The 18,854-nt window shown below is 42.5% G+C and overlaps 1 protein-coding gene across 4 annotated transcripts in view; it reads right to left on the reverse strand.

Moving 5' to 3' along the window:
• Nucleotides 1-18,854, reverse strand: part of focad (focadhesin) — a 63,721-nt gene that overhangs the window by 18,185 nt on the left and 26,682 nt on the right. For all 4 annotated transcript variants that reach the window (XM_021615173.3, XM_021615174.3, XM_090183861.1 and 1 more), the window contains 12 exons: nt 15,807-15,911; nt 15,365-15,466; nt 11,466-11,593; nt 10,897-11,023; nt 8,260-8,394; nt 8,046-8,096; nt 7,870-7,953; nt 7,271-7,415; nt 6,237-6,425; nt 5,761-5,882; nt 1,487-1,579; nt 1,228-1,316 (listed from right to left, as the gene is read on the reverse strand). In XM_021615173.3, coding sequence (XP_021470848.3) covers nt 1,228-1,316; nt 1,487-1,579; nt 5,761-5,882; nt 6,237-6,425; nt 7,271-7,415; nt 7,870-7,953; nt 8,046-8,096; nt 8,260-8,394; nt 10,897-11,023; nt 11,466-11,593; nt 15,365-15,466; nt 15,807-15,911 — 1,370 coding nt within the window. The remainder of the gene's footprint in view (nt 1-1,227; nt 1,317-1,486; nt 1,580-5,760; nt 5,883-6,236; nt 6,426-7,270; nt 7,416-7,869; nt 7,954-8,045; nt 8,097-8,259; nt 8,395-10,896; nt 11,024-11,465; nt 11,594-15,364; nt 15,467-15,806; nt 15,912-18,854) is intronic.

An 18,854-nucleotide genomic window follows, 5' to 3' on the forward strand; every position in this document is an offset into this window, starting at 1 on the left:
TTTTGCAACTGTGCTTGAATTAACTTTCAAAGCTGTTGAAATGTACCAGATTGATTGACCTTCATGTCTTAAAGTAATGATGGACTGTCATTTCTCTTTGCTTATTTGAGCTGTTCTTGGTCTTTTACCAAATACTTGGTCTTTACCAAATAGGGCCATCTTCTGTGTACCAGCCCTACCTTGTCACAACACAACTGATTGGCTCAAATGCATTAAGAAGGAAAGAAATTCTACAAATTAACATTTAAGAAGGCACACCTTAATGCATTCCAGGTGACTACCTCATGAAGGACTGGTATAGTGATCTCTGTTGAGGTGATGGATGGACCAGTTGTTTTAATCCACCTTAGTATGCCAGTATGCCTGGAATCTTCAGTTAACCTTTTGGAAGAATCTGCAGTGCACATTTCCCTCACATCACTGTCAGCCATTAATAGTAGAAAAGTGGTCCTATTTGGCGCTGTTGGTAGAGCACGGCGCTTGAAAAGTCAGGATTGTGGGTTTCGATTCCCACTGGGGCAAACCATACAAAATATGTATGTGTGTATGACTATTAGTCCCTTTGGATAGTGTATGCTAAAGTGCATATATATATATTTTTTTTTAAATAATTAGATACCAGAATATTGTGACGAGGAGAGGAAACTATTTTAGACTATTGATATGTAGCCCATATTCCTGGCAGATTAGCCTTCAAATCATCCCCTCATTTGAAAAGAGAGCTGTTTTAGGAAGTTAATACATCTAATTAGTAGTTTCTGTCACTGAGATACACTGGAATTACATTACAAGACTGGCATCCAAATTAGATAGTTAGATTCATGCGAAGCTATACAAAAACTATTAACACTATTGTCAATCTTGTAATGTAATTCCAGTGTAAGTCAGTGACAGAAACTAACTAGATTTATTCAGGAATGTTGCCTAATTCTGCGTCTTTTACCCAATGGTAAAGGGCAGAGTAATCTGTGTTAAGAGCTGAGATGTTTTTGATTATAGGGAGAGGAGTCAAAATGACAGGGCTTTATGGTGGATGCCACAGAGGAAGTAATTCAGAAAATGACCATCTCCGCAAAGCTCAACTATGTCCTGTTGTTCCATAGTCTTAAAAAATGTCATACTGTCGGCTACAGGGACCAATAGAATGTGCTTTGTTATAAAATGAGCTGGATTATGGTGGAATAGAACAGCATGTTTAAAGACAGGTGTGTGTGTGTGTGTTCTCACCAGAGCCAGGCACAGTGCTGTTTGTACTGCAGCTCCTCTGGACTTTCCTTGCCTTGCTTCTGCTGCATCTCCAGCTCTGCCCGACGGCCCTAATGACCACAGCAACCATGACCACACAGCAACCACATACACCATACCGGTACAGCAACCATGGTCGCAAATCAACCGCATTCATACGGCAACCATGACCATAAATTGACCAGGAAACTCAATGGAGATAAACAGAAAGACATGCTGTATTCATACGGCACGCACACACCTGTAGGACGGCATGGTACGCTCGGCTCATGAACCCTCGCCAGGCCTGGGGTAGTAGGAGGGCCCGATGCCACTCTGATGGCTGAATGTTCACCTGACCACAGAGAAGAGAAACACTGAGTATTTATGCACATTCATACGTGCACACTACCGTTCAAAAGTTTAGGGTACTTAGAAATGTCCTTGTTCAATTAAAATAACATCAAATCGATCGGAAACACAGTGTAGACATTGTTAATGTTGTAAATGACTATTGTAGCTGGAAATGGCTGATTTATTTTATGGAATATCTACATAGGTGTACAGAGGCTCATTATCAGCAACCACCACTCCTGTGTTCCAATGGCACGTTGGTTTAGATCATCCAAGTTTATCATTTTAAAAAGGCTGATTGATCATTAGAAAACCCTTTTGCAATTATGTTAGCACAGCTGAAATCTGTTGTTCTGATTAAAGAAGCAAGAAAACTGGGCTTCTTTACACTAGTTGAGTATCTGGAAAATAAGCATTTTTGGGTTCGATTACAGGCTCAAAATGGCCAGAAACAAAGACCTTTCTTCTGAAACTCTTCAGTCTATTCTTGTTCTGAGAAATGAAGGCTATTCCATGCGAGAAATTGCCAAGAAACTGAAGATCTCGTACAACGCTGTGCACTACTCCCTTCACAGAACAGCGCAAACTGTCTCTAACCAGAATAGAAAGAGGAGTGGGAGGCCCTGGTGGACAACTGAGCAAGAGGACAAGTACATTAGTGTCTAGTTTGAGAAACAGATGCCTCACAAGTCATCAACTGGCAGCTTCATTAAATAGTACCCGCAAAACACCAGTCTCAACCTCAACAATGAAGATGCGACTCTGGGATGCTGGCCTTCTAGGCATTTTCAGTTTCTTGGCAATTTCTCGCATGAAATAGTTTCCAGCTACGATAGTAATTTACAACATTAACAATGTCTACCATGTATTTCAGACCAATTTAATGTTATTGTAATGGACAAAAAAAACATGTTTTTCTTTCAAATACAAGGACATTTCTAAGTGACCCTAAACTTTTGGACGGTAATGTATCTGTACAAATAAACAGAAAATGGTGACGTAGGTCATCCATCTTTAAACACGTTTATATAAAAAGAACTGTACATGTTTCCAAAGATCATCACACATCTTGGTGTGGAGTATTCATAGAAAGCATTTTTCCTGTCTAGTGTGAGTAAGCCTAAGTGTACACAAACATATCTAGCAACTCATAAACAAAACACTTGAGAGGGAAGGTTGATGAGTGGACTGCTAAAATAAACCGTTTGTGTAGTATGATGAGGATGCGTTAAACTGTCACTGGAGCGTACAACTAGGGCTGTCAGCCAGTGATTGTCAAGCAAACAACTGCTGGTCTCATGGTAATTGACCGTTAATTAACATAAACACATTTAGCATCTCCTGGCTTCCACGCATAGCCTACAAGCCACTGATAAAGACCTTTGGAGCATCTACATTTTAAAACGTCTAATAAATCCATGTAATATAGCCTACACCAACACAATAAATCCATTATTTATTTTAGACAGATCTAAAGAAAACGATATGAAGAAAATGTAGTCTATTTCAGAAGAACAGAATAACATACTCTGAGTTGTCCTTATGTTGGGCCCTGATATGGCTACGCCATATGGCTGTGGGTTACACTAGTTCGTTTAGCAGACAAGATTTGCTTAGAATTCTGTGGCATTACTTTATATTGTGAAGAATGCAATCGAACTTAGCTGAATAAAACAGAAAGGACATTTTCTCCATGCGTTTATTCTGTGTTGAGCAGTTAACAAAGAAACAGGTGCTCCTACTTTCTTCATTTATAGTTATTTATGCAACTTTAGTTGTGACACAAATGTTGGACCATACGTTTAGATTTCTAATACATTCTAAGGCTGCATGATGCAACTCTAATGATGATTTGCACAGGCTGTACACACTTCATCAGTCTCTCATTCACAATTTGACAAGCACTTGATAACGCCTCAAATTTCCCAGAATTCTAATTCCCTTCTCCCGGCTATGTGCTGAAGCACCTTGATAACGCCTCGAATTTCCCGGATTTCTAATTCCCTTCTCCCGGCTATGTGCCGAAGCACCTCTTACTCACTTGGTGCTCAGTCACGTGATCAGGTCTTTCTCACAAGCTGAAGACAGACACATTGGGGATGCAAATTGCGCACATACTTTTCCAATTCCGAGGCACATATTGAAGATGTTGGAAGAACTGTCCACATTTACTTTCCGTCAGCCAACAAGATGAGTAGGTCTAACAGACAGCAAAAGCACTAGCCTTTGTCAATCTACTATCCGCCATAGTGCAAAAGTTGACCTATTCTGTGTGAGAAATAAATATTCCAAACATAGTCTGGGACAGATGTAGGATGCGATGGATCCCAGATTAATACAATCACTAGCATCAAAAAACATGTTTTAAGCAATGAGCTTGGCGCAACAGATGAGAACATTTAGCTTAAAATGTTGATAAACTATTAGGCTATTTCTTCACATTATAAGCGCAGCAATGCTATAAGTGCAAATGTTCCATTAGCAGGAAAACACCATTCTCAAAAGTGACCACAAATGTGATTATGCATGTAATGGTTTTATTATAAAGGTGCATTTTTAAGGTGATAATGAACTTCCCAAACTTGAAACTCCCCCGCTGCATATGTAATGCCAGTTAGGCTTTACACCCGTTGTAAAGCAGATTAATGTGCTTCATTTTAAGAAGTTATTTGGCCACTTTAGTTGTGATACAAACCGTATCGAAACATATAGGCTAGGCTACATGAGGTGTGCGACTATGATTTGAAAAAGTCTCCCCAAAAAATAATGTGCTGTTTGCCTTAAGCTGTGATAATATATCATTCACAAGTGATGGGCTAAAATTGTCACCCATCACACCATTACTGATTTAATCTTGTCTTTACATGTACTAAATAATACATGTGTGAAATTTGCATTGATTGAGAATGGAGCATAATCATGCACCTGTCTCGAAACAGGGGCAGCGGAAAAACATACGTCATTTATGCACTTCAATAGTGAATGGAGGACACTTTTCACGTGGTTCATTTTCATGCCTGCCAGGTAGGATATACTCCTCTCGTAAAGAGAAACAATGTGCTTAAAATAAGAAAGTTGAGAGGTAAATATAGTAGGCCTAGCCTATGGAAAGCTGATAGATTCCTGCTCTTTTTAACAGAAGCCATCACTCTGTTTTCTATTGCAATTGCATAGCCTATAGAAATGTTGCGCAACATGAGCACATGGGCTCTCATGAAGTGTTTGATTAGATTTTCATTGACATCTGCATTGATGTCAGAGTGATCAGAGGGACAATAGAGTGCTGAGTACCAGGCATTTAGCAAGTTTGGTAGGCTACTAATGACCAGCAGCAGCAGCAGAGCTTGGAGAAGACTAATTACTGTGACTAAGTGGTCACGTGGAATTTGACTGCTGTCATGACTCATGACCGCCGGTGTGGCGGTAATACGGTCACCGTAACAGCTGTCAGTTTGAAACATGGCTGTTGGATGAGACACAGTGGCCACAAGATAAAAAAGACAAAAGTATAAATGTGTAAATGTTCAGGTTACTTTTCTCAAGTCAACCAGCCAGTGGTGATGACGGACGGAGAGAAAGAAAGAGCGAGAGAAGACAATGAGAAACAGAAAAGGTAAGGACAACAGAAAAAGAAGAGAATGTGAGTAGATAGAGAAAACATGAACCAAAGAAAGATATAGGGGAGAATTAGAAAGGCATCTACAGAGAGAGAGAGAGAGAGAGAGAGAGAGAGAGAGAGAGAGAGAGAGAGAGAGAAGACATCCCCTTGCCCCTACCAACTCAACGCAATTCAAATGAACAAACCCCCTGTTGTTTAACAAGATATAAACCTCAGTAAGTTTAACATTTAATTTGGGAGGTATTTAAGTCTCAAAATCAGAAATACATGCATGTGGAACATAATTAGGCACGCTTCTCCATTCTTTTCTATGAAATTGCACAATCTCCAAACATATCGCAGTGTGTGTCGGGATAGCACTTCGGTCTGAAGCTGGCAGCTTTGCTGGCTCGTCCGAAGTTGCTATCTGAGGGTCTAATTAACCCCTACACCCTCAATAAATGTCACTCCCTCAGCTTTGGGACACTTGTGCAAATGGCAGAGGTGCACGTGAACGCACAAATGGAGGGCCGAGGGGAACGGGGTGATTTGGGATTCAGCCAGAGAGAGATAGGGGAGGTCACCTCGTGAATGAGAGTGGCTAACATCTGCTGGTAGCTCCGCCCCCTGCTGAGGAGGAAGCGGTTGATTGGTCGTCCATCTCGGTCGGTCTGGACGGGCAAGTCAAAGGAGAGAAGGAGGCCAGCTGTAAAACACAAACATTATATCACATGAAACTTACATTTGCGGAAACCCTAGCTAACCTGGTCTAGTCAAATAAATTATAAATATTCATTTGAGAAATGTAACCTTTATTTTCATGAACAGTAGACTAAATGCATAGTAACTCATGCAGTCAAGAATGATTCATTTTGCATACCTTTAACTGACTAGCCAATTCCTGATTTTATTAATTTATCCTTATATTTCAATACAGGGGATGTCAACAATTTAGCAGACTTATTAAGGCCTTAAATAAAGTAATTTAAGATTTTTTTTAAGGACCAGCGGACTCCCTGTTATTGAATTTTTCTTATTGATGGTGTGTGTTGGTACCTACCTGCCAGGCCAGGTTTGAGACCAGGCTGTTTGCTCTTCTCATAGGTTTTCAGCATGAAGCCTGGGATCCCTGCCACCGTTTTCCCCTGTTCTGACCGGAGGCTCCCCCTTTTCAGGGCAGAGTGGTACACCCCACGGGGCATCTGACTCATCTCCTGCCTCACCAGTGAGGTCAGGAAGAGCTCAAATGCTGAACAGAGGGGGGTGGTGAGAGAAAGAGAAAGAAATTGGAAAAGAGGCGATAGTGGCATATTTGAATTCTGCAATGGAACAAAATAGAAGTCTCAAAAGTGCAAACCGCACCCATCCGGCACTCAGGAAGGCTAAATGAAACACTATTTGAAATAAAAACAAATACTATTTGAATTTGGGCAAACATACTGTATATAATGGATGCCATGATGGATGTCCCCAACCCGTGTAAGAGCAGAGAAGAGTATTCACAGTTTCACACACAATGGGAGACTATGGTATAAACACACAGTTTATTTTTACGAGGCAGAGAAGGAAAAGAGTGGCCCGGGGCGTCTGGGAACAAAGCACGTCGACAAAAGGACATTGAGTGTCGGTTTACTTTTCAGAATTCCTCATCGTTTAATATAATTGACACGCTTCATTAAATTACATTGGAGCTGGAAACTGGAGTGGGGTAGAGTTTGGTCGAAAGAGGCTGTCGAGGGATTGGGGCAGAATTTCTGATTTATTCGAGTCAACTGCTCTGTGGTGCTGCGTTTCAGCATGTAGAGACAGTCCTCGGGAGGTATTGCTGAATAGTTTCACACAAAACAATTTAAACGCTGCATTAAATCGAATACACTATTAAATCAACATCCGAAAACATTTAGTCCCATCCTCAAAAGTTGGCACGGTGCTCAGTACTGCTGTGAATCTAAAGAGTTGTAGTGAGAGAGAGCGAGCACATGTGTGTGTTGTGAGTATATGTGTCTAACAGTACAGTAGTTATAAAAAGGACAGAAAAGGAAAGAACCAAGGTAGTTAGAGATGTGGGGTATATTAGATATGAGCAGCTTCTACCTGGCAGGACTGAGAGGGATGTGAGACCTAGGAGCTTCACATAGGATGGACCTGGAATGGATAAATCTTCCTCCTCCTCCTCCTCCTCTTTCTCCTTTACCTGTTCCTCCTCCACACTTTCAGGAAGTTTTGCGACTGGCCTGGCCTACCAGGAAGACAAACCAGCATACCAAAGACATGATTGGCTGACTGATTGCATTACACAACAATGATAAACAACAATTTGATTATTTATGAGTATAATGGATTAAAATCAGATTAAGATAACTTTTTATCGATTGCAGATAAATGTCCATACAAATTTTGACTTCTGCTTTCAACCCAACCCCAACAAAACATATACAGGTTTTTGGAGAGGTGTGGGGGGCTACCACACTGGGTGCCCGGGGAGCGGTTGCTGTGGCGGGTTAAGTGTCTTGCTCAAGGGAACAACGGCAGACAATGTCATCTAGGATTCAAACAGGCAACCCTACCGTTGCTGGCCTGCCTCTCTTACCGCTAGGCTACCTGCCGCTCCAGGGATGAATTACTACTACATAACGTTGCTAGGTGGTTGTAGGGACATTGGGAGAGCGTCGTCTATCCAGTGGTACTCTCACCTGCTCGGGGAGGTGAAGGAGCGTGTGCGCTGCCTCTGAGAACTCTGACAGAGCCTTGTATCCACAACTGGCCACCTCAGGTTCCTGGAACACACAAACCCATCAAAACAAAAACATGCACAGAGATCTGGGAAAAGCTAGTCTGGGAAGCAGACTTCTCTGATTTCTCCACCAACCTTGTTGAGAGCGTAGCCCCAGAGAAAGCTGACAACCTGCTCTTTGAGTTTCTGAAGGAGAACAAGCCAGAGTTAAGGGCGAAAAGGCCTCAAATCACATCAAAATGAAATGCTGCACAAAAACAACAAAAAACATGTTAAAATTGCCATTGTTAAAATATGGGCCCCAGGTGTGTTATGCATAGTCCACAGATTTGGAGGACAGGTGGTGTACCTCGTACTCCTCTGTCTTGACAGTGAGCTGTGGCAGCAGAGCCAGGAGCTCTGCTATGGCCTTGACCACCAGAGGTCTAGAGTCACAGCTCAGCTTAGGGCCCAAGGCTGTCCATGTGGAGCCCACATCCACCACCTGGAAAAACATCATCAACGTTTACCACCTGAAGACAACGTTATCTTAGGGGGTTTATTGAATTATGCTTATTGTAACAAGCACATACCAAGTAAGGCAGTATTCATATTCAGTATTCGGACATCTTAGGAAAATTTAGTGGCAGTGCGTGTGTGTGTGCATGCGTGTGTGTGTGTGTGTGTGCATGCGTGTGTGTGTGTGTGTGTCAGGGTTTCCGTTAGGCAAATGTGGCGCCGGACAACGCGACGGGAATATCTTCATTTACCAGCCATTTGAGAAATTTATCGGACAGATATGCTTTAGGGCGTTCACTCACTGTGTTCAGAATCTTAACAAAACATGCAACTCCTGTAATGAAGCAGGCAATAAAACATCCTTTTCAAACAGTTGCCAAAATGCAATTCACAGGAGAAATGGGGAAAATAAACACTTAATCAGCACTTACACTTGACCCCCGTAACACCACCAGCGAAACCCCCTTTCTAGCTCTGAATCTGACAGCTACGTTGAGGAAAAAATGTCCTTTCTACGCCTGTGATATGTGGTTGTCCCACCTAGCTATTTTAGAGATGAATGCACTAACTGTAAGTCGCTCTGGATAAGAGCGTCGGCTAAATGACAAATGTAATCAGCACACCTGATGCGAGAGGTATATGACAGATCTCCATTAGAAAATGAGAAAGAGGGTGAAAGAAAGTTGATCTGAAAACTAATAGAACAGGTATGAAATGGCATCTGAGGAAGTCCTTCATAGGCAGCTGTGTGGCAAAAGGCCTAGCTGATTATTGAGCTGCTGCGGTCAGTGAGAAGCATCTAAAGTGTGTGAAGAGAATGCGCCTTGAGTATAATTTTAAACAATGAGACAGGAAGTGGGGTGTGTGGCAAAGATAACCTGTAGGTGTGTCTCGCTCTCCAAAATGTATGTGCTCAAATCTCCAGAATCCACTCCGCTGTCTCCCACCAATACTTGCGCATTCATTGTTCTATGTGAATTTATTTCCCTTTGACTGTTTGTTTTCAAGCAATTCCCCATTACATCTGTCACCAATAGTAAATGTACTGTTAATCCCCGTCATTTGGTTACATTCATTTATGTTAAACGCATTTATATTATTAGGCCTACAGTTATTTTTGCATTCTCATTCTCGGAGTGGAACTGTCATTTGTAGAGTTCACAACCTGCTACACTTGTGAGAAACAAGTTTGGGTTTTATTTTATAACTATCATTTATTTTTCCATTGTCTAATTGTTTGGAGTGCTCCATGTGAGCAATGAGCGTGGGTCTGGTCTCTCCTGTCTTGTTAATGATAAGGGAGCACGCCTGCCTCAGCACGCACACAACGGGCCTACCTTGTAGGAGTGCCCATTTGGGGATGTTTGCTTTCTGATTGTCTTAGTCACCACAACCACCACTAATAAATGACTGAGAAGCTCAGCTTAAGTCAACAAAGTCGTTTTTTTTTTACATCCATTGCGAATGATAGCCTAAGAGTTCCTCAAACAATCTACCCCTCGGTAATCACCAAGCCTCCATGTGAAAGAGCAACATATCATAATCGGATCATCCCATATATCCAGTGGAAACGTCATAAAATAGCCTACCTTTCTCTTGTGCAAAAACAGCTGTTTGTCCCGAGCTCACTGGGGGAAACTCTGAGAGCCCAGAATAGGCTAGTTGATACAATGTTGCAGGTTTGCTAGCTACAGCTTTGGGCAGAATCCAGTGAGGATTTGATAGAATTTTGCACTTCACTAGCAAAAGTCAAGACAGATAAGGGAGGCAGACGGGCAAAGTAGAGAGATGAATGTGATTGAAAGAACCAACATTTTATCAGTAGGCTATATTTTCTACTGTTTTTATTTGTCAGCTTTATCTATTTTGAATTGGTTGACAATGGAGGTTATAGGCCAACGGCTGCATTGGTCATCTCTGAGTTCCATGCGCTCATTTATGATATTTCGCAGCCAATGATTACGGTAATGTGTCCATATGGCAGAGGCTGGTGCTCTCGCATTAGTTGAATTTAGACTTTAATATTTGTATTATTTTAACTAAAGATGTGTATGATTTCCACATGACAACGATTTTGAGAAACAAAAACATTATTGAAATGAAACTGATCCACAAAAACACTTATATGAAAACCCTAACTGACAGGCAGATTGGTAGGATAAATTGTATGCTTCCCCAAACTTGAAACTCACGCTATGAAATAATTGCCTCCATCTTTCCATGGTTGGACTTTCAAGAATGTGAAGACATGCCTCATAACATGAAGTAAAACATTCAGGTGTCAAACAACTAAGTATGTTTTCAAAATGCATACTGCCTCACGCTCACATTGTAAAGTGGTGGGTGACGCGTTGATAGCATGCTGGTTTTTCTCCTGGTCAATTTGTCAGACCACAATTTTTTTAATTTGCCGTTTAAAAAAAATATCCAGCCATTAAGGCAGCAATTACCGGCTAACAGAAACCCGGGCACGCATGTGTACTCTCACCTCGGTGCGGCAAAGCTCGTGTAGACCTTGCAGGGCCAAGGCAGCAGGGGCGGCCTGGTCTGGTCTGGAACACTGGGCCAGAGTGTGTGTGATGGCAGCCAGCATGTCCCCTCCGTGCTGGTAGGGCCTGGGACAGACGAGTCATTAAAACCTCTTTCTGGAAGCGAATTCAAAATCCTTACCGCCAAGGCACTTATGTAGGTCTGAAACTTTCAAAAGATTGAACAAGCGCATATCTAATATGGATCGAAGGGTGTAAGGTGCAGAAGAAGTGTGGAAGGGTAGAGGGCATAGGGCAGGGGTGGCCAACCCTCCTCCCGGAGTGCTACTGAGTGAGCAGGCTTTTGCGCCAGCCCTGCTCCAACACAACTTATTCAGCTAATCTAGGTCCCGATGAGCAGCTGGTCAGTTGAATCAGGTATGTTAGAGCAGGGACGGAGCAAAAGACTGCACAGCCAGTAGCTCCCCAGGAGGAGGGTTGGACACACTTGGTATAGAGAAAGCGAGGGGCTTAGGAAGAACCCTAAGAGGACAGACCGTATAAGTCTCAGGGGAGTGTTGGAGCCCACCTCTCTCTGCAAATGTCTCTGACACAGGCAGCCCTGGCTAGAATCTGTTCCCACTGGGCCTCCTTCCCGAGGAGCACAGACTTCTCGAACTGGGAGATCAGCCTCTGGAGGTCAGGGTACACACGGTCCTACAGCCAAGAGAGACAGAGACACTTAATCCGAAACCAAGACTGTCAATGTGTCAACTCCCGCCACCTGGGAAACAATGCATTGCAAATTAAACACCCTTCTGAAACTGCAGTGTGGACAATCAGCTGGCATCATATATTGTATTGTTATTTGGATGTAAAAAAGTATTGTGTTTTCTTTGTGATCTGAAAAACAAGAAAACGTAATACAACTTTATATTGAATAGATATACACATCTACAGTGCCTTGCGAAAGTATTCGGCCCCCTTGAACTTTGCGACCTTTTGCCACATTTCAGGCTTCAAACATAAAGATATAAAACTGTATTTTTTTGTGAAGAATCAACAACAAGTGGGACACAATCATGAAGTGGAACGACATTTATTGGATATTTCAAACTTTTTTAACAAATCAAAAACTGAAAAATTGGGCGTGCAAAAGTATTCAGCCCCCTTAAGTTAATACTTTGTAGCGCCACCTTTTGCTGCGATTACAGCTGTAAGTCGCTTGGGGTATGTCTCTATCAGTTTTGCACATCGAGAGACTGACATTTTTTCCCATTCCTCCTTGCAAAACAGCTCGAGCTCAGTGAGGTTGGATGGAGAGCATTTGTGAACAGCAGTTTTCAGTTCTTTCCACAGATTCTCGATTGGATTCAGGTCTGGACTTTGACTTGGCCATTCTAACACCTGGATATGTTTATTTTTGAACCATTCCATTGTAGATTTTGCTTTATGTTTTGGATCATTGTCTTGTTGGAAGACAAATCTCCGTCCCAGTCTTAGGTCTTTTGCAGACTCCATCAGGTTTTCTTCCAGAATGGTCCTGTATTTGGCTCCATCCATCTTCCAATCAATTTTAACCATCTTCCCTGTCCCTGCTGAAGAAAAGCAGGCCCAAACCATGATGCTGCCACCACCATGTTTGACAGTGGGGATGGTGTGTTCAGGGTGATGAGCTATGTTGCTTTTACGCCAAACATAACGTTTTGCATTGTTGCCATAAAGTTCAATTTTGGTTTCATCTGACCAGAGCACCTTCTTCCACATGTTTGGTGTGTCTCCCAGGTGGCTTGTGGCAAACTTTAAACAACACTTTTTATGGATATCTTTAAGAAATGGCTTTCTTCTTGCCACTCTTCCATAACGGCCAGATTTGTGCAATATACGACTGATTGTTGTCCTATGGACAGAGTCTCCCACCTCAGCTGTAGATCTCTGCAGTTCATCCAGAGTGATCATGGGCCTCTTGGCTGCATCTCTGATCAGTCTTCTCCTTGTATGAGCTGAAAGTTTAGAGGGACGGCCAGGTCTTGGTAGATTTGCAGTGGTCTGATACTCCTTCCATTTCAATATTAGCGCTTGCACAGTGCTCCTTGGGATGTTTAAAGCTTGGGAAATCTTTTTGTATCCAAATCCGGCTTTAAACTTCTTCACAACAGTATCTCGGACCTGCCTGGTGTGTTCCTTGTTCTTCATGATGCTCTCTGCGCTTTTAACGGACCTCTGAGACTATCACAGTGCAGGTGCATTTATACGGAGACTTGATTACACACAGGTGGATTGTATTTATCATCATTAGTCATTTAGGTCAACATTGGATCATTCAGAGATCCTCACTGAACTTCTGGAGAGAGTTTGCTGCACTGAAAGTAAAGGGGCTGAATAATTTAGCACGCCCAATTTTTCAGTTTTTGATTTGTTAAAAAAGTTTGAAATATCCAATAAATGTCGTTCCACTTCATGATTGTGTCCCACTTGTTGTTGATTCTTCACAAAAAAATACAGTTTTATATCTTTATGTTTGAAGTCTGAAATGTGGCAAAAGGTCGCAAAGTTCAAGGGGGCCAAATACTTTCGCAAGGCACTGTATATATCTACACTACCGTTCAAAAGTTTAGGGTCACTTAGACCTTGTTTTTGAAAGAAAAGCACATTTTTTGTCCATTAAAATAACATTAAATTGATCAGCAATACAGTGTTGACATTGTTAATGTTGTAAATGACTATTGTAGCTGGAAACGGCTGATTTTTTATGGAATATCTACATAGGTGTACAGAGGCCCATTATCAGCAACCATCACTCCTGTGTTCCAATGGCACGTAGTGTTAGCTAATCCAGGTTTATAATTTTAAAAGGCTAATTGATCATTAGAAAACCCTTTCGCAATGAAAACTGTTGTTATGATTAAAGAAGCAATAAAACCGGGCTTTAATCATATTCTTGATACGCCACACATGTCAGGTGGATGGATTGTCTTGGCAAAAGAGAAATGCTCACTTACAAGGATGTAAAGAAATTTGTCCACCAAATTTGAGAGGAATAAGCTTTTGTGCGTATGGACATTTTCTGGGATCTTTTATTTCAGCTCATAAAACACGGGACCAACACTTTCCATGTTGCGTTTATATTTTTGTTCAGTATATACAGTTTACATAAACTTAGGTTGGAGTTATTAAAACTTGTTTTTCAACCACTTCACAAATGACTTGTTAACAAACTATAGTTTGTTTGTTTTTCCAACAATTGTTTCGACAGAGTATTTTACTAATAATTCACTGTATCACAATTCCAGTGGGACAAAAGTTTACATACACTAAGTTGACTGCGCCTTTAAACAGCTTGGAAAATTCCAGAAAATGATTTAATGGCTTTAGAAGCTTCTGATAGGCTAATTGACATAATTTGACATAATTTGAGTCAATTGGAGGTGTACCTGTGGATGTATTTCAAGGCTTACATTCAAACTCAGTGCCTCTTCGCTTGACATCATTGGAAAGTCAAAAGAAATCAGCCAAGACCTCAGAAAAAAAATTGTAGACCCCCGTTTGGAAATTGGGAGCAATTTCCAAGTGTCTGAAGGTACCACATTCATCTGTACAAACAATAGTATGCAAGTATAAACACCATGGGACCATGTAGCTGTCATACCGCTCAGGAAGGAGACGCGTTCTGTCTCCTAGAGATGAACGTACTTTGGTGCGAAAAGTGCAAATCAATGCAAAGGACCTTGTGAAGACGCTGGAGGAAACAGGTACAAAAGTATCTATATCCACAGTAAAACGAGTCCCTCAGAAAGGAAGAAGCCACGGCTCCAAAACCGCCATTAAAAAGCCAGACTACGGCTTGCAACTGCACATGGGGACAAAGATCGTACATTGTGGAGAAATGTCCTCTGGTCTGATGAAACAAAAATAGAACTGTTTGGCCATCGTTATGTTTGGAGGAAAAGGTGGATGCTTGCAAGCCGAAGAACCTCATCCCAACCGTGAAGCACGGGGGTGGCAGCATCATTTTCGGGGGTGCTTTGCTGCAGGAGGGACTGGTGCACTTCACAATATAGATGGCATCCCGAGGATGGAAAACTATGTGGATATATTGAAGCAACATCTCAAGACATCAGTCAGGAAGTTAACTTCTTGGTGACAGGGGGCAGTATTTTCACGTCCGGATGAAATGCATGCCCAAATTAAACTGCCTGCTACTCATCCCCAGAAGATAAGATATGCATATTATTAGCAGATTTGGATAGAAAACACCCTGACGTTTCTAAAACGGTTTGAATCATGTCTGTGAGTATAAGAGAACTTATTTAGCAGGCGAAACCCGAGGACAAACCATTCAGATTGTTTTTTTTGAGGTCACACTCTTTTCAATGAGTTTTCATTGGGAATACAGATTTCTAAGGGACCTTATTGCAGTTCCTATCGCTTCCACTGGATGTCAACAATCTTTAGAAATTCCTTTGTGTAATGAAGAACATCACTAACCTGTTTCTCCCACAGAGCTGTCATGAGGCGCAGTGCCACGGCCCTCAGCTTGGGGGCGCTGCCCAGCATCTGGAGAGTGTGGAGCACCTGGGGAAGACACAACTGACAACCACACAACACATGTCAGAGAGGGGAAGCCACACACACAGACACACGTCAACATAAAGTATGATGTTAAGTTTGAGCCAATACACTATTCAATGACACTCATGCATAAATTGGTACACAGGAAGCTTTCTTGGAAGGCTTGGCGTTAAGTCTTTCTTGACCATAATCAATGTGAGGCAATGAGATGCAAAGTCTTCTCTAAAACTGAGCACTGTCCTTTGACGTTGAGACTCCTACTACTAGTTATAGCAGCTAAAAGTATAGCATTTTTCCACTGTTTGGGGATATGACTCAGCCTTTCAAACAGGCCAGCCGTGTGCAGTGCAGTAAGTACCTTGTGGGTCCCAAAGTTTGGCAGCGAGTACAGCACAGCGTGGGACAAGTCTGGGTCACACTCCTTCCCCAGCTTAAACAACAGAACATGAAGAAGGGATGGGACCTGCAGAGAGAGAGAGCGAGGGAGGGAAAGACAGGGAGGGGTGAGAGGGGAGGGGGGGGGGAGAGAAAGAGAGGGAGGGAGAGAGAGAGAAAGAGGGGGTGGGAAAGAGAGAAAGTGAGTGAGTGACAGACGGACAGACGGACAGGATAGACGGGGGCACACTAGTTGAAGCATGTTTACGTGAAGCACTTTTCTTCTTGTATAGGGTAGTGTGGGAGTAAGGGGGGGGGTAATATTCTACATTCTTGCCTGAGTTCTTCTCACCCACATCATTACAGGCCGCGCTAAGCTGCACACTGTCACAACCGATCCATCTCACCCGCCACCGCCACCCCCGCCGCCACACAGCGCAAGGAAGAGGCAAAGGAATCGTCGGGCTTTGAACTTTGAAAGTCGCGTTCCTGCGCTGGTGTTCCCCCCACTCCCTCCCCCGCTCTCAAGGAGCTCCTCATTCCTTAATTTCTTCCTTTCTTAATAACTTACTTCTGTCTCTCGCTTTTCACTCCCACTCTCTCGCCTTCCTTCTTTCCAACCCCCCACAGCTGACACACTGTTGTACAAAAGCAGAGTCTTGTCCCGGAGGCTTTTGCCATTCCAAGACACCTAAGTACGCTTCCTCTCTCTCCCACAAACCCTGACAAACATATAGAGCCTTGGGGGCAGAACAAACAGACAACCCCAGCCAAATTAGTGTCAGTTCTAGTGGAGGTATCATCATCATCATCCCAGGCCAAGACTAGAGAATATGGAAAGGGAACTGAGAGAAAATGAATCTGTTATTATAGAAAGCAATAAGGACAAATTAGGTAATGCACACACGTCCAATATACAGCCAACCCTCCATACAGTATAGTGAAGGGGTGCCAAACAGCAGGCCCATTGGCCAAATAGAAAACTGTGGCCAGATAGGTACACAGGCAAAAATATGCTGCATTTGTTTGCTTGTTTTTGCTACGCAAGTAAGTGGAACAGCCTTGTGTTCTTGCGTTAAGTACATAAGGTATAGATGCAGTGCCTTCAACACATTACTGAGTACCACTCTCCATATTTTCAAGCATAGTGGTGGCTGCATCATGTTATGGGTATGCTTGTCATCTTTAAGGACTGGGGAGTTTTTCTGGATAAAACATAAATTAAGCTAAGCCCATGCAAAATCCTAGAGAAAAACCTTGTTCAGTCTGCTGAATGAAGTTACCTTTCAGAGATGAAGTTACCTTTCAGAAGGACAATAACCTAAAACACAAGGCCAAATCTACACTGGAGTTGTTTACCAAGAAGACAGTGAACGAATTTCACAGAGCTTAAATAATTTCGAAAATAAAAAAATGGGCAAATGTTGCACAATCCAGGAGTGGAAAGCTCTTAAAGACTTACCCAGAAATAATGACAACTGTAACCACTGCCAAAGCTGCTTCTAACAAGGTATTGACTCAGGGATGTGAATACCTATGCAAATAAGATATTTTAGTATTTCATTTTCAACAAATTAGCAAGAATTTCTAAAAACATGTTTTCACTATATGGGGTATTATGTGTAGATAGATAGGTGAGGTTTTACCTTTTTTTCTCTTCATTTTGAATTCAGGTTGTAACACTACAAAACGTGGAATAAGTCAACAGGTATGAATTCTTTCTGAAGGCACTGTAAGGCTTAATAACAACCTCCGGAATAGGAATGCTCAGTGGTTCCCTCCTAAAATCATATAGCCCTTCCTACCCCCAACAGTGTAAACTGAGACGGCGCGGGATTAACTCCCTGCCCCCCCCCCCTCCACATGGATAGCAGGCTTCCCTCTCTTGGACCATTCATAACTTGGCCAGTATCCATGATCTTATAGACTCCATGGTGAGATCAGGAATGTCACTTACCAGTTAGCGCAAACATTGGATGCATTGGATTGATAGAATTCCGCGTCACTGTCAGTGTGCCTACCATTCTCTACTTTCATCACTACTATACGTTTCCATGTCTCCACCTAACTCTGTTGCCCCCTGGTTTGGGTTGAAATTGTGTGCAATTGGTTTCATCCAAAAACGTTAGCTTCAAAGGCCAGGGACTTAAGTTAAGTGCGCCGTGAAAGAGCTATTTTCAGTTCTTAAAAATCCAATTACATTTTGAGGGAATCCTCTGAAATGCCCCAATGGGCGCCCCAAACGGTTGTGTCAGAGCAGAGGTTAAGGCCACTACTCCATACCTTGCTTCCTTCCTTGCTTCCTTCCTTCCTTGCTTCCTTCCTTCCTTCCTTCCTTCCTTCCTTCCTTCCTTCCTTCCTTCCGGGAGTAAAACACTGAGAGAAAGGTGTCCTTCTCTGACCCTCAGTCCCCTGTCGGCGACGCCTCTGCCACTGCTATGCCTTCATTAGCATAACGCGCTTATCGCTCCCCGTTCGCCCACACCTTGCCCTGTTGCCTAGCAACCCCAACATCTGCATGGCTTATCATGGGGGGGGGGGCTCTCTCCCTTCCCGTTTTTTTTGTGTGCCTTTTCGAGGGAACGGCCACCTGTGTTCCCCAATACAATAACCAACCACCTCTGCAATTACATTAAATGCACTGTTGTAAAAATCTGGGGCCATATGGTGTCAAACTACTAGAGTAGGATCAGTTTTGCCTTTCACATTTCAGTCAGTAAGATTACTTAAACAGGGGGAACCTGATCCTAGATCAGCACTCCAACTCTGAGAAGCTTGAAACAGCCACAGATCTTTACAACAGTGCATTGAGTGTACAGAGTTTAGATGGTGATTGAATGGTTGATTATTGTGTTGGTTGATTATTGTGTTGGTAATTGTGTTGTCTGTTCTTCTTGGTTAAAGACTAGGTCCTTCCTTCCGTTGTTGCACTGCAGTGCCTGAAGACTCTACAAGTTAGCATTGTAGTGACAAGACCGTAAGTAGAAAACATGAATTATACTGTAGATAGTAGCCTAGCGTGTTTCTATTT

This window comes from Oncorhynchus mykiss, chromosome 9 (assembly GCF_057628025.1).
Source record: "Oncorhynchus mykiss isolate SJ-2025 chromosome 9, ASM5762802v1, whole genome shotgun sequence".
NCBI lineage: Eukaryota > Metazoa > Chordata > Actinopteri > Salmoniformes > Salmonidae > Oncorhynchus > Oncorhynchus mykiss.